Here is a 25,550-nt window from a genome sequence, read left to right as displayed (position 1 = left end):
TTAAAGAGGATATTTTGTGGTAAATGTTAAAATTGTCAATGAAACTCATGGTTCTCTTTCTGTAACTGAGTATCTTCTATAAATTATAGTAATCTTGCCTTTAATTCATTTAATTACTACACAGAGCTGACTAGGGTATACTTACTGTGCTTGTGTGGATTTATTTAAACATTGTAAAAAAAAAAAAAAGAACAAATGGGAAGGACTCTTTTGAAAAGATAACTGAAATTGCAATGAGAAATTAACATTCTGTTAGAGAAATCATTGTTTTTGTCTCTCCCCCCCCCATCCCGCTCTGATAAATCTCTTCTCACCTCTAATCCTCTCCCTTTGCTCTATAGGAACCTGTATATGCTTCTACTTATTCTCCTGCTATACCTGCTGCCCATAAACACCTGTCTTTTGTACCTATTAATCAGGTGAGGAAAAGCCTATACATATTAAGCCTCATTGCAATTTCTGAGCAGTAAGAAGCTTGTTTCATTTAGGGAAGTAACTCCTTCACTGCATTTGTGTGTGTGTGTGTGCGTGCGTGTGTGTGTGTGTGTGTGTGTGTGATCAGTTCATGTATTTAGAGTCATCACATCCTTGGCTCAGACTTTCAGGTAGACCTGATGATATTAATTCACTTCATAATCATGAAACTGGTTTAAGAAATGCTGCAGAGAGTTCCTTGCTCCAGCTCAGCAATGATGCCATCTTGCTTAGCTTGATGAACAAGGATATGGTGGAGGCAGTGTGGGGTGTGGAAGGGACAGGGAGGGAGGGGCCAGTGTGGCTTGCGCTGGTGGTAATGGCTCTATTGAAATGAGAAAGCAAAGCCTCCTGCCCCCTACCCTCCATACCCCATCTGAACCCCACCCCAAGGGGAGACCTGGCCTGGGCTGAAGGTTTCCATTGGTGCATAATGTGGGATTTTTAAAGCTAAAAATATCCCATGATGTTTTTAATTTAAAAAAATTTTAATGTTGACACTATTGCAGGAGTCTCCCTCCCCCTACCCCTTCACTTCCATGATTGTTTCTTATTCACCTTGGAGTGTCCCTGGTGTCAGAAGAGCTATGAAGAGAGGCTGCATCTACTTTGCCATGAACCCCACATTCTCCTCTCCCTTTGTCTATGGGACCTGGCCCAGTCTGTCACTCTGCTTTTGGGGCCTTTGTCTCCTCAGCAGGACTGGGACTTTATTTGCTTTTAAGGTGGCCTCTACTAAAAATTTCATGACTATATTGTCCCCTTAGGACTGGTGGTGACAAAACAGATGTTTGAGTGTAAAGTGCAGGAATTCAAATATGAAATCTGTAGAGTGCTGCCAGAGAGAAGTGTCTGGGGGTCCTCCTGTCTGCATCTTCACACAGGGAAATTCCCCATTTCTACTCCCAGAGGTGGACTTTTCCCCTCACTCTCCTTGGTTCCTTTCCTCTGGAGTTAGACATGCTGGTCTGTGAGCCCCGCTTTACATAGCCAGTCAGTTCCACCCAAAAAAGAGGCTAAAACTGGAGCAAACTTTCTGTTCCATCACTAAGGGGGCACATGAGTTGTTTTTTCTAAATAAGTCAACTTTAAATTAAAAGATGTATTATTGAACTCCTTAAATATAAAACACATATATTACATACATATATACTTTTTTAATAGACTGTTTTTTAAAGAAATTTTAGGCTCACAGCAAAATTGAGTGAAAAGTACAGAGAGTTCCCCATGTACCCACCACACACATAGCCTTTCCCACTATCAGCATCCCCATCAGTACATTTGTTACAATTGATGAACCTACATTGACATCATTATCACCCAAAGTCCATAGTTTACATTTGGGTTCATTCTTGGTGTTGTACATTCTATGGGCTTGGAGAAATGTGTAATGACTTGTAGCTATCATTATAATATAAAGAATAGTTTCAGGGCCCTAAAAATCCTCTGTGGTCTGCCTGTTCATCCCTGTCTCCCCGAACTCCCAATCCTTGACAGTTACTGATCTTTTTACTGTCTTCGTAGTTTTGCTTTTTTCTGAATGTTGCATAGTTGGAATCATACAGTATGCAGCCTTTTCAGATTAGCTTTTTTTACTCAGTAATATGCACTTAAGGTTCCCCCATGTCTTTTCATTACTTGATAGCTCATTTCTTTTTAGTGCTGAATAATAGCCCTTGTCTGGATGTAACACAATTTTCTCATCCATTTACCTATCAAAGGGCTTTCTTGTTTCTGCAGTTATGAAAAAAGCTTCAACAAATATCCATATACAGGTTTTTTTGTATGTAGCTATAAGTTTTTCAACTCCTTTGGGTATTAATGAGCCGATTACTGGATCATATGGTAGGAGGATGTTTAATTTTGTAAGAAACTGCCAAACTGTCTTTCAAAGTGGCTATTTATAGTCCCACCAGCAATGAATGAGAGTTTCTGTTGCTCCACATCTTCATCAGCATTTGGTGGTATCAGTGTTTTGGAATTCTGCTGTTCTATTAGGTGTGTAGCAGTATCACATCATTTTAAATTGCATTTCCCTGATGGCATATGATGTGGAGCATCTTTTCATGTGCTTATTTGCCATCATTTGGATGACGTCCTTTATCAGATGTGTCTTTTGCAAGTATTTTCCCCCAGTCTGTGGCTTGTCTTCTCATTCTCTTGAAGTGTTTTTTACAGAGCAGAAGTTCAGCTTATCGATTAATCGTTTCATTCATCACGACTACAGTGTTGTATATGAAAAGTCATCACTGAACTCAAGGTCATTTAGACTTTCTATGTTATTTTCTTCAAATTTTGTAGTTTTGTGTTTTACATTTAGGTTTAGGATACATTTTGAGTTAATTTTTGAAAGGTGTAATATCTGTATCTAGATTATTTTCTTCATTGTAGATGACCAGTTTTTCCATTTGTTGAAAAGACAATCTTTTTCTCCACTGTATTGCTTTTGCTCCTTTGTCAAATATTAGTTGAGTATATTTGTGTGGGTCTCTTTCTGGCCTTTGTATTCTCTTCCATGTATCTATTTGTCTGCTTTTTCACCCACGCTGTTTTGATTATTACTGTATTTTTATAGTAAGTCCTTAAGCCAGGTAGTGTCAGTCCTCTGACTTTGTTCTCCTTCATTGCTGTGTTGGGTCTTTTGCTTCTCCATGTAAACTTTAGAATCAGTTCATCAATCCATATGTACAAAACAACTTGCTGGGAATTTGATTGGAATTGTATCATATCTCTAGATCAAGTTGGAAAAAACTGACATCTTAACAATATTACATCTTCCTATCCATGAACGTGGAATATTTCTCAATATATTTTTAAGTTTAAAAAAATATATTTACCAGAGGCAACCTATGTTTTATCACTTGAAAATTAAAATGTCTTAAAACTTCTATATTTTTACTTCTTGACAGTCTTCCCAGATAAATATTTTATATACCCGTTATGTGGCACTAGCTTGTCAGTGTTCCAGAGGTCAGGAGACTCCTTTCTTCAGCAATCCTGGTGTCAAAATTCAATATGACGCAAAGGCTCAGAGGAGAAAACAGAACACTTTAACAAAACATATGCGGCATCTAATGGGTGGTTTGTCTCTGTCAAGCTTCAGCACACAGTTTCTTCTTCCTCATATGCCTCAGGGCTGGACCAGAATAAGATTTTCTGCCCTGGCCAGCATTGCTCAGTGGTTAGAGCGCCGGCCCAGGCACCAAAGGGTTGTGGGTTTCAATTCCTGGTCAAGGGCATGTACCTGGATTGCAGGTTCAATCTCTGGTCCCGGTCTGGGCACATTGAGGCGGCAACCAATCAATGTGTCTTTTCTCACATCGATGTTTCTCTCTCACCTCCTCCCTCCCCCCTTCCACTCTCTCTAGAAAATCAGTTGAAAAAAATATTCTCGGGTGAGAATTAACAGCAAGAAAAAGATTTTCCTTAATTCCCCTCTTCTTGTTTTAGGAGCTGGTGGCTGACTACAAGACCAGATTATGGTTACTTTGAGGTCTGCACAGTGTTGATATCTTTTTCATGTTTTGTTCAGGCCACTTGAGGCTACATGCCCTGATGAAATCACTTGGGCAAAGCTAATTTATTTAACAGTGCACAGAATTTTAAATGGTGATAGCATTTTTGAAAACTTGAGAAATACTGATTTGTTACTTTACCTTATTTCTGTTACTTAACATGTTCTTCGATCACTTCTTTCTATAATTTAGTTTAACTAGATGTGAATAAGATGAAAATTTAAAAGCTACACATCAATATTTTCCACCCATAAAGCTCTCCAACTGTGGGAGAATTTTAGCCTTAAATCTGCACTAATCCTAGTGATACAGGTTAGTTTCACTCTCCCTGTAGCAGCTCCCTGTGTCAGAAGCATGTGGTGAGATTTGCACTATAATTTCTCAGGACAGTTGACCCTTGAACAACGTGGTGGTTAGGAGCACCAACCCCCCACCCTGCACAGTTGAAAATCCACACATAGCTTTTGACTACTAGTAGCCTACAGCTGACCAGAAACCTTATGGATAAAATTTAACTCATTTAACACATTTTGTATGTTATACCTATTCTTACAATAAAGTAAACTAGGGAAAAGAAAATGTTATTAACAAAAATCAAAAGGAAGAGGAAATACATTTACAGTATTTGTTAAAAAACAAAAAATCACATGTAAATGGGCCCACATAGTTCAAACCCATGATGTTCAAGAGGCAGCTGCAGGCGTATAGAGGCAAACCCGTCAGTAACAGCGTGGCAGCCTGAAAGCCTTCTTGCTGGATGACCCTTTGCACAGTTTCAAGCTGTGCTCTGCCAAGTCTCTGGCCATCCCTAAGACCATCCTTCTTCTCTGTTGTTTCACTGCCTTTTACACACACACATGTTTCCTCCCCTCTCCCTCTCCATCTCTCCACACCTCCTTCATGGAATCTGTGTTGGAAAGAGTAAAGGACAGGTTGGGTAGGACTTCTATTTATATTCTCACCACTCTCTCTTACTGTTCCTGTCAACCCTAAATATCATTGACTAGACCTTGATTAACCTGGAAAAATGATCCAATTCTTATCACAGTATGTATTATGGCCTTTTCTAAATGAGGAAGAAAAACTTAGAAGGTTAAAACAGTGCAATAATGAAGTCTTAAGTTAAAAATATAAAAGTAAATGGACAAAGATGTCCATCTTATTTGTTTTAACATTTTGAATTCTATAATTTAATAACAACTTGGGACAAATTTGTATTAGATTCTCCAGTGAATAAATAAGCTATATATTTCTTACCTCATTGTACAGCCATGTAAAGTGAGAGAGCAGGAATTAGTGGGCCCTAAACCAACCTCACTAAGTAGCAAAGTTAAGATGAAACTTTTAGAGACACAAAAACTTTTATGTGTAATATTATCATTTAGAGGGGAGTGAAAAATATGCCTTCTTAACTCAGACCTGCGAAATTACTGGAAACTTTAAACCCTAAAATAGCTGTATCATTCCAAGTCTCCTATGTGTCATATTCTCGCAGGAGCTCTGGGGGAATCTGAGTGCTTTGGGGAATGGCACTGCTGATTCGGGGATACCAATTTTCTGAGTCATTAACCACACCCCACTACCACACCCAGGACTTTGAAGATGCTACTGAGTTTACTTCAGAAACAGTGATGCCTAGATCCTTGGAAAAGCCAACCTTCTTGGCACTTTATGTTTTTTTCAAAATATTTTAAGCCAAGTGCTATATCGATTTAATTAAAATTCACTCCTGAAACTTCATTTTCAAAGAAAACTTATTCTCTTTAATGAATTTTGATGAAGTCCTCCTGGCAAGTCAACAGCATAGTTTATTTAAGAAGGTTATGTGATTCACAGAGTTACTTGGAATTAGGGTCATTTCAACAATTGCAAGCAGGAAAGTTAAGAAAAAGGATTTTTAACACTTTTGATAATTCTTTATTTTGAGGAAATTTAAAACGTATAGAAAAGTCATCATAATAGACAGGGTACTCTCATATATCTTTTACCAGATCCATTTGTTGACATTTGCTCCCTCCCTGACTCCTCTCGCCCTTCCTCCCTCCATCCCCCACTCCAGTGCTGGCTTGCTGCTTTCCCCTTATCATGTATTAGATCACCTCCCAAAACCATCACATTAGGGATTAGTTTTCAGCCAATGAATACTGGGGGTGGAGGAGCACACGTTCATTCTATGGCACACTTCCATAACCATAATACAATCATCAAGATGAGGAAATTTCACATAGATAGAATGTTTAGTCCATGGTTCATATTTCAATTGTGTCAATTTCTCCCTAATGATGTCCCCTTTAGCCTCACCCACCCCATTTAGGATCCAGGCCAGGATCATGCATTGTATTTTGTTATCCTGTGTCTTTAGGAAAAGGTTTTAACCTAATTTAAATTACTGAGGATCTTAGAACCAGTTCTGGCAATGATTGCTCTGTGGAAGAATTCTCTAAAAGGAAGACTCTTAAATGAGACAATGGAGGAATCCATATTCATGGCTTGAACCAGCTGGTACCAGTGCAGACATGGTTTTATGTTGCTGGGAAGGAGGGAAAGACTCGTCTCCTGTATTGCCCTCCATCATTTCAGAGCTTTAAGAAGCCCTCTCAACAAATCTGGGGGTTATTTCCTGTTGGTCAGTTAAGGGACGCTGATTTGCCACGCTGGGTGGAGTTGTGGAAGAAGAATCAGGGCATATTTCCCCTCAGGGCTCTCTTGGTGCTCCCACTGTGTCAGTGGAAGCCTGACCCTCACTTTGATCTGTGCTATTCAAAGGGAAAAATCCTTATGAGGGACCAGGAGCTGGGGAAACTGCCAGAAGCAGTTGAGAGCTCAACTAAGTTTGAAAGCAAATGCCTTAGCAGAAATGGCATTCCTTGGTCTAAGAAGATCCTGAGGTGAAAGCAAAAGCACAAACCCAGGGTGTCGGGCACCACCATCTTCAGGGCACCTCCTGGAATGACCTCCAGGTGGACAGCTCCTGCTCCGGGAGGACGCTGTCCTTTCTCCCGCCTCCATACTGGCTCCCGCAGCTCCTGCCCCTCTCCCTTGCTTCTCGCCTGGCCTGCTCCCCCTCCACCCAGAGAGTTTTGTAGTGAAAGGAGGCATGGAATGAAGGAGGAGAGGAGGCAAACTCCATCCTGCCAACACTGGAAGGCCTCCCACCCTACTGCCATCACCCATCCACTTTCTCTGGCCACACCCCTTCTCCCCGGGCCCTGCGTGCCCTCAGCCCTGTCCTGTGCCTCCTTCCTGCTCCTCAGCCTCTCACCTCAGCCCCGACACCCTGATCTCCCCCTCCCATCATGCTCCCTCAAGTCCCCTCCAGCTTCTTCCCTTGGGCCAAATGAGTCTCACCAATGGCTTAGAAAGTGAAGAGGCAGGTATCTCCAGAACCCCAATTAGAAATTTATAAAAAGCATTTTTTATGTAAAAATGTTATTATATATGTAGGTTATATCTGTAGCATAGTTCATCCTCCATGTCAGATATATTATGACTTAAAAGTTAGGACCTGGTTGCCTAGCTGCCCATATAATATAGTTGCTCTAGGAAAAAGCAGGTCAAGTTCCAGAAATCCTTCACAGCACACCTTACTCCTAATCGGCTTTCTCTACTTTATAACTGGCCATGTTGCCTGTGTACTTAGTGGACAAGGTTTTCTAGATTGATAGTGTTTTTTGTGATATATATGTGAGTATAGTTATGTATATGTGTGATATATGTGTGTGTATATATATATATATATATATATATGGATATGGATAAAATTTCCTTATCACCTAAGTTTGACCAGATAGGTAAAACAGACCAACTTTTTTTTAATCCTCACATGAGGATATTTTTTCCATTGCTTTTTTTTCAGAGAGAGTGGAAGGGAGTAGAGAAAGGGAGCGGGAGAGGGAGGGAGGAACATGGTGTGAGAGGGGCACATCGATTTGTTGCCTCCTGCTCATTCACCAACCAGGGCCAGGGATCAAGCCTGCAGCCAAGGTACATGCCCTTTGCTGGAATCGAACCCAGGACCCTTCAGTCCATGAGCTGACACTCTAACCACTAACCACTGAGCCAAACTGGCTAGGGCAAAACAGACCAATTTTAAAAGCCTGTAAAGGTCATGGCATGAAGGCAGTCTCTATTTTTGTTTATTTTTACAAAGTATCATTCTGGTGTTCCAATTTTCCAAACAAATAGTAAAAACAACAACTAAGTTTTGATTTAAAGTTTCAGTATTGTTGATGGTTATCTCTAACCTAAGCTGGAAGTAAGGAAGCCAAACCTACTTCAGAACAGTTATGGCCAGTTTTGGTCAGTGGAGTACTCCTCTTTGTTTGCCTGCTTTTCAGCTCAGGAGATGCTGCAGGCTAAAATTCACCTCTCCCTCATTTCCCTCTCCTATTTTCTCATTCGTACTTCTTAAACTCAGCAGGTCACAGAAAGTCGAGAGAGCCAAATGACTATCGAAGAGAGGAAGCACCTAATTACTGTGAGAGAGGAAGCGTGGAAGACAAAAGGCAAAGGAGCAGCTAACGACTCCACCCAGTTCACAGTGGCCGGGAGAATGGTGAAGAAAGGTCGGTGTGCGAGTGTGCGTGTGTGTACCCGTGTACATGTGCGCGCACCTTCCATCACCCATGGAGGGGCAGGGGGCCGTGACAGCTCCATGAAAACAATCAAGCCATGATGTACTTTAGTTTTCAGTCTCACTGAAGTTGTGTGAATGGTTTGTAAGTAGGTTTTCTGAGATATTCCTGCTGAAAACTTTTTTTTTATACAGTGCATCATCTTCAATGTAAAAAGTGTAATTCAATTAGTCACTTTTCAAAACTTAGCCATTTGGAAATTGAGCACAGGTTTCAAAAGTAATTGCAAATCTGCTAACAAATCTTAGTTCTTTCCCATAATTGCTTTCAAGTTATTTCCATTTTCTTACCATCTGGCAATCAGTTAACCCAAATTAGCCTTTCTCAATGAGAAAGGAGTTTCCTTCTTCTCCCTTGCAGGGTAATTCCTAGGTCCCTTTCCATCAAGCCACAGTTCTGTGGCTTACAAAGCCGGATTTCCAGGTATGTTTTAATAGATGTTTAAAAGATATATCCAATTCAAGGAAGTGGGATTTCCCTGAAGACAGTCATTTCTCTGCATCTGAGCTCTTGCTACTGATTAGAAGCCTGAATGCAAAGATTTATGAAATTGAGGACTCACGTGGTTAGAAGAGTTGCCAGAGAGCTTCGAGCCTCCCCATCCTGCAGGAATGCTTAAAGTTTGGATCCCTTTGTCTCCTATATGCACATGCCTTCATTTTCTAAGCTATTACTTAAAAACAAATTTTCTGACTTAGTCATAAAGGTTTTCACATTCACTTAGAGTTAATTTATATTGCCATCAGCTCTTTTAGCTTTATCTTTTCCTCAAAATCTTTCAGGATCCTCCCTCATAGATGGTACATAACTCACTGTAGCCTCATAATAAATATTTGCAGAAGGAAGAGAAGGAGGGAAAACCCCCAAATTGTGATCAACTCAACTCTTGGTGGAATAGTCCTCTCTAACAAATTCTTAACTAATCTTGGAATTGTCAAAAGATACCAGCAGATAATTTATTCTCACAGAATGCGGTAGCATTTGAGTATCTTAACCATATCACAGAACTTTATAATCATTTTAAACTACTGTGATGCGAGCCCTATCCTATGTTATCAAAAGCAGCTCCTTAAGGCCCACATTGGTCAGGAAGAATTAAAGCTGAGAACTTGAACCAGAGCCCACATCTTCCAACGTCTAGCCTGGACTTTTACCCTGATGACTTTTTATTTTGGTTTCTTTTTTCCTCTTCCATCTTAAAAATCACAATTTATTTTTAAGTGGGACCTTACTAAACCCCACTGTCCTTGTCCACAGCAATGTCAGAGGAAGGAGATTTGTTCTTATGTGGGTTTGGAGAGCAAGGTCCAAGAAGTTCCTGTGTCTTAGTGGATGAGTTTGCTGGATAACAGTTTCCTGAATAAGTCAGGGATCTTTATTTATAGCATCTTGCTCAGGTGCTATATCTCTGGTTCAGGAAGTAATTTTCTTACACTTTTAACCTAATGAAAAAACAGTACCCTATTTTTCTAATATTTGTTACCACCCACTGGGTTATACATTTCACTTGCATCATCAGCTCTTTTTGATTTGCAGTAATATAGAATCCAGTTTATACTCACGGCAGAATAAAATAATCCCCTACACTACAGCCACTGAGACATCCCATTTCATCTGTTTACAATGGCACATTTTGCAGCTATCAGTTACTTCATATCAGTGAATTGCCAAGAGGCACACTGTACCCTCATTTTCATTCTCTCATGCCAGAAAACTCTACCATCCTCTAGCCTCATTAGGACTTTTTCCTTTTTTGATATTCCTAGAGTCTCTGTAACAATTAGCACTCCAAAAGGTTTCTGTGATATTCTGGTATTTTCCTGGAAGAAGTGTACTCAAAGTATGCCTTTCACATAAATATATGTGAAAATGTTTTCGAAGAGAGTAGATAACTGGTTATTGCTCGTAGAAGTCATTGAAAAGATGTATGGGGAATGCTTTGTTTTAACATTGTGTAATTTAAATCTATTTGCCCTCCCCCATTGCAGAAAAATATCTATCTCTAGCTGGGAAAGAGGTGGCACACCTCTTCTGCGTGCTGCTGCCTGAATGGACAGCAGGGGGCACCCTGGCAGTATTGAGGGCCAGGTTTCCTGGTTGCCTGTTTATGTATTAGCTTTAGAGTTAATGACCTCTGTCCTAATGAACCTTTCCATGTCTCTTACACATGCTTTTAGTAGATAATAATTTACTACCCCAGCCTGTGATAACAAATTTTACCTATCTTTATTATCTTTCAAGAAAATTTACCTTCTCACTGATGTAAGGTCTGTAACTAGAATAGATTTTGAAAATTTTATTGACACCATCAAGCAAATATATGTACATCTTGAGAGCTTCTAGAATATCACCTAAGACTTAAGTTTTAAACTATATTTCAGTATTGTTTCTTAAAGTTTTTATGCTATAATACATCTTTCTCTAGCTCACAGGAGGAAGAAGCAGAAATTCATTTATTTTTCTTTGTGATAGTGGCTCATATCTTCTTCAGATGTTGTACTTTGAGGGATGCTTAAAGTGAGAATGTTATCTAAGGATTTCACATTTATTACAAAGGAATACAAACAATGTTAACACCTCATTTTATCCTTTGTAAATGTACTAATTATTTCCCTTTCCAAATCCTTCTACTTAAGTTGTGTGGGGAAGTACCTACTTTTGTTTTTAATACAGTTTCCTGTTCTAACCAGATACCTTTTTTATGCTGGAGTTGCCTTCCTTCCCTTTCATATGTCCCTTACCATTTCTCCCTTTAAAGATTCCCCATCCTGCTTCTTGATAAATATATGAGAAAGCATATCACGGGTTCCCAGACACATCCAAGATGGATAAGCCCTTCCAAATGTGTACTCTTCTGACTTTTCTTCTACGAGGTTAGCACTCTTGAGTTCTTGCTCAGTAGAGCCACACTCCTCTGAGTGATGCTCCAAAGGCTAGACAGTCCCTACCTCACCTCAGCCTGAGAGGAAACTCCAGGGCTGGCAGCCACTTGCTCGAGTGTGACACAGCCCATTCCCCTCTTCCTGTGTGGGAGATGGTGCAAATAGACTTCCTCTTCAACTGTGTCCACCATCGCAAAGGGCCTTCAGAGCTTACACTCCATTTGTTCAAGTATATTCTGATAGCCTGCTGTACTTTCTTATTCCATTGAAGTGTTTTGGACATGTTTTTCTACATGACCTCATTGTTCATTTTGGAATGGCAGCTTATCAGCTACTATAGTCCTTAGAAACAATCAGATTCTATCTACATGTGCAGATGTCTTACATAGTCATGGTACATGCCAAATGTACTTGTGTGTGTATAAATTCTATAAATTGTACAGTCTGCATCGGATATTAGAGAGGTCAAACAGAGAATTTCCAGAAATGACCCTGAGATACTAAATAGCTCCCTTGTTTGTTTCTGTAGGTTTGGCATCACCCACTGCTATAACGCCAGTAGCATCCCCTATTTGCAGTAAAACAAGGGGCACGACACCCATTTCCAAACCTCTGGAAGGTGAGTAACCATAGCACCTGATATGCCAGGGGCTCTATGATAAGAAGAGTCCTCAGTGGTTCTCTCTCATTGGTGGTTTCTATTTGTCTAGATATCGAAGCCAGACCAGACATGCAGTTAGAATCAGACCTGAAGTTGGACAGGCTGGAAAGCTTTCTGAGAAGGCTGAATAACAAAGGTACGTGCCAGAGGCCAGAGGGAAGCTGTGGTTTATATACGCCATAGCACACTGTGATTTGTATTTCAGTGATTACCTAAGGAAACCTAAAAAGAACCTGTTCCTCTCTCAAAACCTCTAAATCCCAATTGTGATGTCTTTCTCCTCAGCTAAATTATCTTCTTTCTATATAACTGCACTGATTTATACTGTAAGCACTATTTTTGTTGTTGTCTTTTTAAAAATGAAGTTACTGGTCAAGTCTGATTGTATTACCAAGCCCTGATCCATTTGATAAGGCACTAAATTGACCACCCCCAATAACATTTTTTCTTAAATCTAAATCCTAAATCTGAATGTCATCCTATCAGAATCATGAGTTAATTTTGCTTTTAACCCTGAAAGCAGATTATTATACAAAATCAACATGACCTTGGGCCTGATGAACTTTAAATTGTATATGTCAATTTCCAACAAGGTAGCGGCTGATATATCTTATAATCACAATTTCCAAAAGAAAATTCTGGTAAATAAATGTGGAAATAAATATTTCAGTATGAAAGTAATTGAAGTATACAAAATAAAATAATAAAATGCAATAATACCCTTATCTCTTAAGTAAAACTTCCAATACTTGAAACTTATCAAATACTAAACTTTGGGAGTCTCTTTCATTGACACTGACCTCTAATAGGTTGGAAATAATACAAACAACCCCTTTAAACCAGAAATATAAAAGTGTAATAGGATAACTAACCTGGCAAGGCAAGCAGTGCAACCAATTCAAAGTTTATTACATATATGTAACAGTGATCTAGCCGAGGGGTCTAATCCATCTCGCCACCTGTTTTTGTAAATGAAGTTTTATTGGAGCACAGTCATGCCCACTTGTTAAGCTATTGTCAATATCTGCTTTTGCAATATAGCAACAGAGTTGAGTAGTTGTAACATAGGCTATATATCCTCCCATGCAAACCCTAAAATGTACTACATTGCCCATTGCAGAAGAAGATTTTTCTGACCCCTGATCTAGAATGAGGCTGAGGCTACTTCTGCTTCAAGTTGCAAAAGGAACTTAATGGGCTTGTGTGCAGCAAGGCCAGCCTTGCTGTCTCCTACCACATCACAGCGTGAGCGTTGTTCAGACTGCAAGTGCTTTCATGAGAAATCAGGGAAGGCCTAGGAAGCATCCACAGGACCCTGAATATCACTATTATGTTTTCTCCACTCCTGGAACTTGGCAGGGAAATAATTTTTAAGATATTGTGAGTTATGATTGGAATAATTTTTTTATACCAGCTTATGTCGTTTATTTGCTTGTTTATTGACAGTTGGTGGGATGCAAGAAACTGTACTCACCGTCACCGGCAAATCTGTTAAGGAGGTGATGAAGTTGGACGATGACGAAACCTTTGCCAAATTCTACCGCAGCATGGACGATACTGTGCCAAGGAGTCCTGTGGAGCTAGAAGAAGACTTTGATGTTATTTTTGACCCTTATGCCCCCAAGTAAGTTACTGCAATTTCTGCCTTTCACCCACTGAGAATGGACTCCTTCCTCAGCCTCCACCCAGTATTTTCATGAGGCTCTTCTCTCTCACTGTGTTACTCTTGTGGCAGAACTTCATTGCAACCAAATTATTGCAGTATTCCCCCCTTATCCACGGAGGATATGTTCTAAGACCCCCCAGTGGATGCCTAAAACTGTGGATAGTACCACCCCTTCATATACTATGTTTTCTCCTGTACTACATAAATACCTTTTCACTTAAAGGAAGCACTATACAGCTTTTCTCTGGTATATCTGAATTATCAGCATCACTGCTCTTATTCTTTGGGGCCATTATTATGTAAACTAAGGGTGACTTGAACACAAGTACTGTGATACTATGGCAGTGATCTGATAACCGAGATGCCTACTAAGTGACTAATGGGCAGGGAGCACCACCCACAGGGTGGATGAGTCACAGGACTGAACAGAATGGCAGCAAGTGTCATCCTGCTCAAAATGGTACACAATTTAAAGCTTATGAGTTATTTATTTATGGAATTTTCTGTTTAATATTTTCATACTGTAGTTGACCTTGGGTAACTGAAACCATAGAAAATGAAACCATGGATAAGGGGGGACTACTGTATTCTCTGAGCAGACATGTAGTGCTGTGGGTAGATGAAACATGCATGCCTCAGAACAGATGTGTATTCAGGCAGAAAGTCTTACTGACACAGCATGTGCTGCATATGTTTGCCCTATTCCTAAAAATGTCACTGGATTTTTCACATACTCCAATATTGTTCTGAATATTTTAGACTAACATCAATTAACAGAGATTTCTATACCTTTTGTTTGATATATCAAATTCTTACTCATGACTTTAAAATATATTTGCATCACATGGGCTCAAATTAATACAACTACCTAGAAAATCAATAAAGCATGTTACTTAACTTACAATAATTTATAAAATCAGTAGATCTGAGAGTTTTCTCAAGATATACAAGGGTCTGTGTTTCCACAGGAACATGACTAAGCCACCTAAGAAAAGCAATTATGGTTTATGATTCCTTCAGTTACAAGCGCCAGAAAGAAATCCAAATCAAACTGACGTTAGCAAAAGAAAGGTGTGGGGGGATTTACAGGTTCACTCATTGAAAAGTATAGGCGTGAACTGAGGGTCTTGGAGGATCCTCAGAATATGGTCTCTTTCTTGCCTGCTTTCCTTTGGTTTGCTTCACTCTCAGTCGGACTGTGGCCATGGGGTGAAGGCGGCCACCTCTAGCTCAGGATTCTTAGCTGCTTGCTTGGCCACTCCAGCACAGGCAGCTCCTCTTCCCAGTAGTTCCAGCAGAAGTTCCAGGCTTGATTTTCTTGGGTCTGAGTTCATCCTTAAAGCAATCCTGTGGCCAACGGGCTAGAAGATGGTGATTGGCCAGAGCTGGTCTCTGGATCCCATCCTGAGCTGGGGTTGAAGGCAGAGGATTGAGTGAAATGGGTTCTCCAAAGGAGAGTAAAGGTGCTCTTACCAGAAGTAGGGAAAATACTCTGGGCAGGCTAAACCCACAGCTATTAACCACATTTATCTTTTTCCTACAAATTTATCAGAGTAACAATCTCTTCCTTAAGTCTGTGTAGTCATAAATTTTTCCTTAAGCCACTTCATTTGTTGCAGGTTTCAATATGCTTCTTTTTTTAATTTGCTACCTTAAGAAAATTAAAAATTTACCATTTCTATATTTAAATAATATTTTAGGTATTTGCATGCATGATTATTTAGCCATTTCTCAATCTTCTCCCAACCCAAATGTTTAAATTGTTTAAATCATTATATATATATAACTTAAATGTATATGTATGCTTACACACACCCACATACAGGATAATATTATATATAAAGAAGACTTGCAGGCATAGAGACCTATGCAGTTGGAAGTTGAGAGCAACAGCTAGAATCTATTGGGAAATCATGTGACTGGGTCCACCCACCTCCCCATGTCTGGTTGTCTTCCCCAGAGAGTTGTGTGAGTGTGTGGCAGTCATAGCTGGTTTTGTGAACCAATTTTATTTCCATCTATTCTTTAAAATAGTGGTTATTTTTCAGAGGGGGCAATGGACTGCAAGGAGGCTCATTATGAAAAATTATTGTGTAAAAAGAAAGGTTAGACTGCAGGAAAGAGGATGGAAAGGAGAAGCAGTGGCTGGCTGTGAATCCTTGAAGGGCTTTCCAGTAACAGAAGAGGTAGATATGTGCACTATTCCAAGGGGAAGAATTGAAACAGGTAGGTGGGTATGTAGGGTTAGGGAAGAACTTCCTACCCTTGAGAGCTCTCTAGGAGTGGGATGTGCTGCCCAGTTAGGCACTGGTGCTTTTCAGGCAGAGCCCATGGGAATGGGTAAGTGGGGGCTTCAGGGATTGCGTGGATTCTTGAACTACCTGACTCTCCCCTTGAATCTCCCTTCCATCCCCAAGATTCTATGACTTCATGTCAGGGGAGTGGCTGGTGGGAAGAAGAGTTGTAAGATTTATAATAAAATCAGAGAATGAAAAACTGTGGAGCCTATTGCTTCAGGTCAGAGACCTTCAATAAATCAGGAGTTACTATAGACTGAGGCCGCAGCTCTGCTTTGCTCCTCAGGTTGACATCTTCAGTGGCCGAGCACAAGCGTGCAGTTAGGCCCAAGCGCCGGGTTCAGGCTTCCAAAAATCCCCTGAAAATGCTGGCAGCAAGAGAAGACCTCCTTCAGGAATACACTGAGCAGAGACTGAATGTCGCCTTCATGGAGTCAAAGCGGATGAAAGTAGAAAAGAGTGAGTATTTGGAACCACTCACCACCCTGCTTCTGTGCTTGAGAATTGGTGACATGGTGATTCCAATCTTCCTTTTTCTGCCTTGCAAAGGCCAGTAATGGTGCTCATAAGACACTGATTAAATAAAAATGAGTAAGCTTGTACATACACATGCCACCTGCAGAAAATCTGCCTAGAATTTAAAGGCTCTTCACAGAAATTCTCATAGCATCAAGCATCTGTTAATTGGAAAATTCAAATTACCCTGATTTGCTGCCTCTTCTTTCAAGAGGTTGGAGGAGAAGGATGTTTTGGGGCTTTGTAATTCAGCCAGTTGTCAGCTAGTTCCATAGGGCCCAAACACAATAATTCTCCACTTACTCTTAGTCAAGAGGAAATCATTTGATTTCTCAAGGGAAAATGTCCCAAATCACTGCTTTGCCTAATCCTAGATTTTTGTATTATTAATTAATGCATAAACCAGTGCTCTGCAAATTTTTTTTGATGGGATGTAGGTTGGGTGGAATGGGGGCAGTTGAATGGGGACAGTGAAAGAAGCCTGAGGAAGTAGGCTCCAGGCTATCTGTTTCACTGGAGGCAATGCTGCTCTGCTTTTACCTGCCCAGCATGGTGGAGTTTCATAGCTTTCAACAGAGGTTTCCTTGGTGGAGAAAATGGCATGCATAATTGTGCTGTTTTGAATATACTTCCTATAATTTTTCTTTTCCTGTAGCACTCGTAAACCTATTTCCTAAAGTTTTTCTTAGAAATATAGTATTTAGATAAAGTGATTGAGTCCTTTCAACATAACTGGTTTACTAAGAAAGTATATTTCAGAATCACTATGCCACATGAATTCTCAAGGTGTGTTATATTTCTTCAGTATTAGAACCTAATTCCAGCAAAATAATTTTTCTGAATTCTTCACCAGAATATGCATTTTTTAAAACAATGAGTTGGATAAATGAAGGTTTATTGGCACAAATCTTACCTACTTTTCTTCTGCTTCCACTTTTGGGTGGTGCAGAGCGTATCTTTGTGGTGACTGACACATATACGTTTGTTGGTCTACACTGAAAACTCAGCATCTTGTTATTACAATCTTAAATTGAGAGCAAAAGACCTCAGATGAGCAACTTATCACTTTGGCTCCAGAAAATGATTAGAACTAAACCATCCTTTATAGAATGCTTGATTTTCTACTTTTGGAAGAAAATAAAGGCTTCGGTGAAAGACATCTAACAGTCTTCCTTGAGAACGTATTTTCAACATCTCAACATTGTTAGGAATTATAATAGTTTTGAGTGGAATTGCAACGTGAGTCCAGCTCCTGATTTTATTCTAAAGTAGCTGTACCACATTGTCTCTCGATTCTTGTCTCTACATGGTGAGGTGTGACACTTGTCAACAAGCAGTTTATACTTTCAGTACAGTGTTGAATTGTTAATAAGGGGTTAAGCACTGCACTAAATAGTTAATCAGACTTGAGTATGTTCTCCCCTCAGGATGAACTTAACAGAAAAAGATAGTAGGTTATGAATAATTTCTGATTGTAAATAAACATTGTCATTTTGCCTGAACATCTTGCTTCTCCTTGTATTTTTGTGTTTCTTTATTCATTCATCCCAGTGTCCTCCAACTCCAACTTCTCAGAAGTCACCCTGGCAGGTTTAGCCAGTAAAGAAAACTTTAGCAGCGTCAGCCTGCGAAGCGTCAACCTGACGGAACAAAATTCTAACAACAGCGCAGTGCCCTACAAGAAGCTGATGCTGTTGCAGATCAAAGGTATGTAAGAGCAGCAGGAGGAGTTCCCCGCTGGCCAGGGCTTTCAGTCAGGCAGCATCAGGGATCCTGACTGCCCTTAACCACCTGTCATGGGAAGGGAACTTCTGCTATTTGAGGACCTGCTGTGCGCCAGGCAAAAACTACCCCCTCTCAAGTAAGCTTCATAAAATCTATGGGGTGCCCTCGCAGGTATGGCTCAGTTGGTTGGAGTGTCATCTTGTTCACGAAAGGGTCTCGGGTTTGATATCCAGTTAGGGCACATGCCCAGGTTGTAGGTTACACCCCTGGATCATAGGGGAGGCAACCTATTGATGTTTCTCTCTCAGGTCGATTTTTTTAAAAACATATCCTTGGGTGAGGATTAAAAAAAATCCATGAGGTGCCTTGTCAATGAGGCTTAGAGGGTTAGTAATGTGCCTGCGGTCAGCAGCTGTTGAGCAGCACTGCTCATTTGAACGCAGGTCTCTTCTATTCAAAAAGCTCAGCTTTGGCTGCTGCCCCTCCTTGCCCTGTGGCCCCTGCCACACATTCAGGCATTTACCACACTCCCTAAGTTGTCATAGTGCTTTCTCCACACAGTTGTCCTCCCTGAGGCATACCAGAGATGCAGGCCAGAGGGAAAGAGGTGCATCTGTGGAGAAGGGATCCAGGGGAAGCAGAAGCAAGTGAAGCGGACCCGGATTCCTCTCCATCAGCCTTTCTATCCACAGCACGGGAGACCTAGCTCTGAGCTATGTGGGCAGACTTGGCTGCGTCTGAGAGGCAACTGGTCGAGATTAGTCATCCAGAGAGGATGGATGAAATGGCCTCTCTGTGTGTGAGGGTTTCCCATGTGTTTCTTCATGTCCACTGTCCTTCTCAGTAATAAGGTCAAATAACCAGCCTTTATTTCTGATTCTAACCCAGAGACAATACTATCAGTGTGATTGTAGAAAGATCCATCAACAGCATTTAGGAGGTGTTGAAAGCAGCCCAAGACAGTTCTTGCCTCTAGGCTGATTCCTCATGGGCTCCCCATCCAAGACTCCTAAGGAAGCAGAAGCTGTAAAAAGTACACCCTCACCTGCGGCATGGCTGGCCACGGTTACTAAATGTAGAGTGTGGGCTGAGTGGAGAGGAGACGAGGAGATGAGTGAATGAGGGAATGGAGCTTGTGCTATCTTTCCTGGAGGAGGGAACCTCAACTAATTCACGTATGTGCTGTAACAGGACACTGACAGGACACAGTGGTCCTGAGAACTTGGTGACATTTGGGAAAGCTGCTGTCATTCTGATTCTCTCTCTGCTACTCCCAGTCATGGGAACTAGGCCAGACTCTAAAATTGAAAGCCAGAGTGCTTTCAGTTGATAGGGTGCTTCCTGGTCCTTCTGTGGCTGGAGGAGATCTACTTCCTGGGAGACAGTGACTCTTTGCCTTGTGTTCAGGAAGAAGACATGTGCAGACAAGATTGGTGGAACCTCGAGCTTCGTCACTCAACAGCGGGGACTGCTTCCTCCTGCTCTCTCCCCATTACTGCTTCCTGTGGGTAGGAGAGTTTGCAAATGTCATAGAAAAGGCAAAGGTTGGTATCTGAAAAATAAAAATAATTTAGTTGAGCATCTCTATACACTGACAAAATCTTGTACCAGTTGCCAGATGATTACAAAGCTTCTCAAGTGCCCAATGTTTCATTCTCGTGTGAAGGGTAGATATTGTCCTGAATGTCTCTCCAACGAGCATCTGTTAGGTGCTCATATGTGATATTTTAGAAGAATTATGACCTGTCCCTCCAGGTTTGAAGTCCTGGGTTTGTTCTCACTCTTGTGTAAAAAAGGAACTGGCATATCACTTCAGAATTGCTTATCCCAGGTAACTAATTAAATTCTGCTGCAGACCTAATGAACGAGGATCTCATGGGGAAAAGTCCAGAGAACGAGCAGTTTTTACAATTCACATGATCTGTTGAATTTGAAGAGTGAGAACTGTAGCTCTGAAGAATTGATACGTCTGGTTGTTTACTTTAGTTGCATTTCTTAACTTTGTTGAAAATACCCAACAACCAGTGCCTCAGCTCCTGTGATCACTGGGTTTTCCTTTCAGACACACACCATTTCTGGTCTTGGATTTCAGAGTGTGCTTCTTCAGCTAGCCATGGACTTGTCTACCTAGGTAATGGTGTTCCTCCCTTTTTTCAGGCCTCAGAACTTGCAACTTTAATACAGACAAAGAGGGAACTTGGTTGTAGAGCTACTTATATCCAAACTATTGAAGAAGGAATTAATACACACACTCATGCAGCCAAAGATTTCTGGAAGCTTCTGGGTGGCCAAACCAGTTACCAATGTAAGAGTTTACTGTATTTCAGAGAGTGACAAGACTTAAATATCCTTTCTTCTCCCCTACTTCATTCTTCTAAACCAGCCCCATTGAGCATCTATTGTAATATCCTCTTATTGTTTATATCCCAAAGCTGCTGGAGACCCAAAGGAAGATGAACTGTATGAAACAGCTATAATAGAAACAAACTGCACTTACCGTCTGATGGATGACAAGCTTGTTCCTGATGATGACTTCTGGGGGAAAATCCCAAAGTGCTCCCTTCTGCAATCAAAAGAGGTACAGGGCATGGGAGGAGCAGTCTGCACAGGGCTGCCCAATAAAATAGATAGTAAGTGCCCATTAATGCTAGCCAGTGTCATAGATTGTTTACATCTTTTGAAAAGATATTTGTTTGTAATTTCAAACCATTACCACCATCTTAAATACTAATAGAGAATTTAGAGTATTGTTCAGAGAAGGTTCAATAAATCCTGGAAGGTTTTTCTATTTTAGGCAAAATGTATATATTAGTCCTATCTCTTGATTTTTGTATAAAAATTAAATAAAATATTTTTCAGTCCTTAAGTTTCAGGAATAATAGATACATATAATTTCTTTTTACATACTGTTTTTTTCTCTCACACCACTGAATATTTATTAAGTACATACATTTTCAGTACTGTTAAGTAGTTTAAGTGTTGAGAAAAAAAGTGAAAGACACAAAATTTTATTGAATAGAAGAGTATTATGAAGACTGTAATCTGAAGCTAGATTGATTGTATAATATGTATGGGCATTTAAATGAAAAAAGTCACAGAAAAAGAAATAGGAATAATTTTAAAGAGAAAGTGAAATTGAGCCTAGTTTGAAATTAAGTAAAATTTGGATTATTGAAAATGAAGGGAGAAATTATTCTAGGAAGAAAGAGTAGAACAAACCATAGGCACAAAGTACGAGATAGCAACCCATTCATGTATTCATTCAGCAAAGAGTAAACCCTACTATAAATATAAGTATGATATGGTCTCTGCCCTTGAGGGTCTTGAAATTGTATAGAGGAGAGATCCCAACACTCGGTCCTCTGTGCCTGGCATGTATGAAATGGCCTATATATGCTAAGCGAAAGAACAAATGAATGAATGGAGGGAGGGAAGTGGGGAGAGAAGAAGAAAGGGAGGGAGAGAGGGAGGGAGGGAGGGAGGAAGGGGAGGAAAGGGAAGGATGATAGGAAGACGTCCTTAACTCTTTGATGAATAAGAAGTTTTAGGTGGTCTGTGTGTTCAGAGGAGGGACCATTAACTTGAACATTTAGGACAGTGAGACAGAATCCTACCCAGGGGGTAGAGCTGGCTGGACAGTGCCAGCTGGTAGATCTTGTTATCTTGTGTTTATATTGACTACTCCATCTGGGTTCATATCATCACCCATTTGACTCACTGTCAGTAGGGAGCCTGATTCAACTTGAGCTTGTCCTTGAAGTAAATTCTTCTGTGCCATCTTCCCAGGTACTGGTGTTTGATTTTGGTAGTGAAGTTTACGTGTGGCACGGGAAAGAAGTTACATTGGCACAACGGAAAATAGCATTTCAGCTGGCAAAGCACTTATGGAATGGAACCTTTGACTATGAGAATTGTGACATTAACCCACTGGATCCTGGAGAATGCAATCCACTTATTCCCAGGTACTCCTGTGATCTTTGAAGGCATTGTAGAGTGAGCAGATTCCCTCAGGGGCCTCAGTTCTCTCCTCAGTTGTCTACTGTAGCTCTTCATAGGTTTTGTTTTCATAAATTACTACCATGCAGTACCATGAATATTCACAAAGGAACATTTTGTTTCTTTTAATTTTTTTTTTTTTAATTTTCACCCAAGGATGCTTTTTCCATTGCTTTTCAGAGAGGGAGGGAGGGAGGGAGGGGAAAGAGAGAGAGAGAGACATTGATGTGACAGAGACACATTGATTGGGTTGCCTCCCCCATGCACCCTGTGACCAGGGCCAGGTATAGAGCATGCAACTGAGGCATGTCACCCTGGCTTGAATCGAACCCAGGACCCTTCAGTCCATGGGCCGACACACTAACCACTGAGCTGAACTAGCCAGGGCATGGAAGATGTTTTTTATATTTCATGCCTTAAAGTGAACAAATTATTCTCACCTGCAGCATTCCAGGTGCTATTGTGACAGATGAATAGCAATTGTTTAAACAAATTACATGTTGATCTGAAACTTCCCAGTTTCTGGAATCCAGCCATCAATCTGCAGGTGTAAAACAATACATTTCCTTCTAATGCCACAGTATCCCATCATAGCCCTTGAATTCCAGGGTTTATTATTTATTTGGCAGTAGGTGACATTTATGCCTTCTCTTGGAAGGAGGGGGGAAGATATGGAATTAAAATAATGATTGTAATTTTAATATTTTCTACAGTGTACTGGACTTTTTAAAGTAATTTGGGAAATCATAAGAATATGCACAAACTCAAACAAATACGATCAGAAAAAAAATAATTCTTTATGCAAAAGGATTGTTTTTTTCCATAACAACCAGACAAAATTGTTTGCCATGCATTAGGCTAGAAATCAGATAAAAAGTGTGTGCCACCAGATATCATAGAATATTAGGTATCACACAACTGCATTTTAATGGTTTCCATTGAACTAGTGTACAGATTTCAACTTTCCTACCGGTTTCCTGTTTTAAAATCAAATTATTGATTTTATTATTATCAAATAGAAACAATTAAAAATTCTGTTGAACAGGTGAAAAGTTTTCAAATCCTTTTTAAGCAAGTGCACATTTAACTTAAAATTAGTACTGTAATGACTAGCATTTTTAGACAGAAACTAAGGCTAAAAAGAATATTTTACTTGGTATAATAAATGAAATGTACAATGCTGAAGCATAAAATCCGTATGACGGACAATTCCGATTTAGCAATGACATGTCCACAGATCTGGAGGCAGATGAGGGAGCACTCAGCCCCCAAGTTGTCAACGTCTCCCAGATCAGAATCAACTGAAGAGTTTTTTAAAAATGCATGTGCCAGACCCAGCCCTAGAGATGTGTTTTCAATTTGTGTGAGGTGTCAGTATGTATTAAAAGCTCCCCAGAAAGTTTAAGGTGCAGCCAAGATTAAGCATCAAGGAGGCTGAAACCACTGAGGTGCCATGACTTAGTCCAGTTGGACAATGTGCGAAGTGGGAATGGGGACAAGCACGCCTGCTCCCGCTCCTGTTCCCACCATCACACTGAGGCCTGTCCCTGTCATGTTCATGCAACTTCACAACTTAAAAGATACATTTCTAAAGCTGACACCAAGTGCATTTCCTATAGGCATCTCAGCAAGTCTGCGGAGTCAATTTTATATAAAAGACAGTCATCCAGACATTTCTGGTAAAGACCACAACCTTTCAAGGGAACCCTGCATTTTCCATAGTTGCTGATATTTGGTTCCTTAAGACCCCGGGAGTATGAGGCAGCAATATTTGTACCCTGTTTCGGTTTCCTTTGAGACACCACCCTCTATGATGTGCCTTAGCCATGATCTCAGAAACTGTAGTCTGGTCCAAAACAGGAGGTGATGAGACAGGAGCCACAGCAGGGTCCAGTGACCACTGCCTGTTGGTCTGAGGGGACATATGCATCCCAGTCACGATTCAGAGCCAACAATTGATTTGGAAGGATGAGAAGTACCTGCACCTTCTTCTCAGGGTTGGACCCTCTATAGCATGTATTTTCTCAGGCACACCTCGTTTTATTGCACTTCATAGATGTTGAGTTTTTACACATTGAAGGCAAGACCCTCCACCAGCAAAAAGATCACTACTCGCTTTATTGCGACACTCACTTTATTGCGGTGGTCTGGAACCCAACCGTAATATCTCCGAGGTATGCCAGCATCTTTCTCTAAGTCACCTTTTATTTCAAGCACAGGTTCACATTCTGAGATCCTGAGGCAGGACCAGACCTGCAGGTTGGGCTGCTTCACTTCCTTCCCTGTGTCCTTATACTCTCCCTGCCTACTGTCGTGTCCAGTGGCCTAGAAATAAATATGCAAACATTCACTTTATGATGTATGAAAGCATGTTCAGTTTAGTAACAGAGGAAAGTAGACTGGAGAGTTTTGTTGTAACATGACTTAAAATAATAGAGTTCAGGTGAACTCCCATCTGTTCAACTTGACAGAAACTTGTTGAGCAACTGGAGGTACCTGTGGGTGGCATGAAGGAGGCCAGGAAGATATGCATGTAATTCCTGCCTCACCCGCTCCCAGTCTAGTGTGCCATCTCCAGGCCATCCTGAATACAAGTATTTGCTAGGATGTAAGAAAAGTCCAGTCCTTACATGGTTCGCCTTGCATTTCAGGTCATCAACTCCTTGGACAGAAAGCTTTACAAGGCTTCAGGCTAAAATAATAGAATGTCACTTATTTGGTAAAATAAGTAAAAACAAACCATTCATTCTGTATACTACTTATGTATGCTGAGGGTTTTTTCCCAATAACCATGTGTTTGTTTTAGATTCCTTTCTTTTGTTTTATCATGGCTTAACCTTGGTTCTTTTCCTGTCTGCACCCCCACCCACCTACCTATAGGAAAGGACAGGGGCGGCCTGATTGGGCAATATTTGGGAGACTTACAGAACACAATGAGACTATTTTGTTCAAAGAGAAATTTCTCGATTGGACCGAAATGAAGAGACCTAATGAGAAGAATGTCGGTGAACTTGCCCAGCAGAAGGTATTCTGGGTGGCCAGGCCTCAAACCTCAGGGCTTGGTTTGGGTCCCAACAGTAGAGACCTGAAAGCTAAAAGCCTTTCCAGGCTTTACTAGTAGAACAGCAAACCAGTTTCCAACTACATTCCAACTCTGAGAATTAAAATAGCCCTATTTGCACCT

The 25,550-nt window shown here is 40.6% G+C and overlaps 1 protein-coding gene across 11 annotated transcripts in view; it reads left to right on the top strand.

Annotated features, from left to right (window-relative positions):
• The window catches only part of SVIL (supervillin), a 239,753-nt gene that overhangs the window by 194,635 nt on the left and 19,568 nt on the right, over positions 1-25,550 (top strand). For 8 of the 11 annotated variants that reach the window (XM_081141603.1, XM_081141601.1, XM_081141602.1 and 5 more), the window contains 12 exons: positions 342-419; positions 8,407-8,554; positions 12,035-12,124; positions 12,216-12,302; positions 13,613-13,790; positions 16,416-16,588; positions 18,197-18,352; positions 19,778-19,914; positions 20,528-20,675; positions 20,803-20,948; positions 22,157-22,332; positions 25,247-25,391. In XM_081141603.1, coding sequence (XP_080997729.1) covers positions 342-419; positions 8,407-8,554; positions 12,035-12,124; positions 12,216-12,302; positions 13,613-13,790; positions 16,416-16,588; positions 18,197-18,352; positions 19,778-19,914; positions 20,528-20,675; positions 20,803-20,948; positions 22,157-22,332; positions 25,247-25,391 — 1,662 coding nt within the window. The remainder of the gene's footprint in view (positions 1-341; positions 420-8,406; positions 8,555-12,034; positions 12,125-12,215; positions 12,303-13,612; positions 13,791-16,415; positions 16,589-18,196; positions 18,353-19,777; positions 19,915-20,527; positions 20,676-20,802; positions 20,949-22,156; positions 22,333-25,246; positions 25,392-25,550) is intronic. The other 3 variants (XM_081141599.1, XM_081141598.1, XM_081141607.1) reach the window with 2 other exon arrangements.

The sequence above is a fragment of the Miniopterus schreibersii genome (assembly GCF_964146895.1).
Source record: "Miniopterus schreibersii genome assembly, chromosome: 1".
In the NCBI taxonomy this organism is placed as follows: domain Eukaryota; kingdom Metazoa; phylum Chordata; class Mammalia; order Chiroptera; family Miniopteridae; genus Miniopterus; species Miniopterus schreibersii.
The sequence above is the reverse complement of the archived record's forward strand: the minus strand, read 5'-3'. Positions and strand labels throughout refer to the sequence as shown.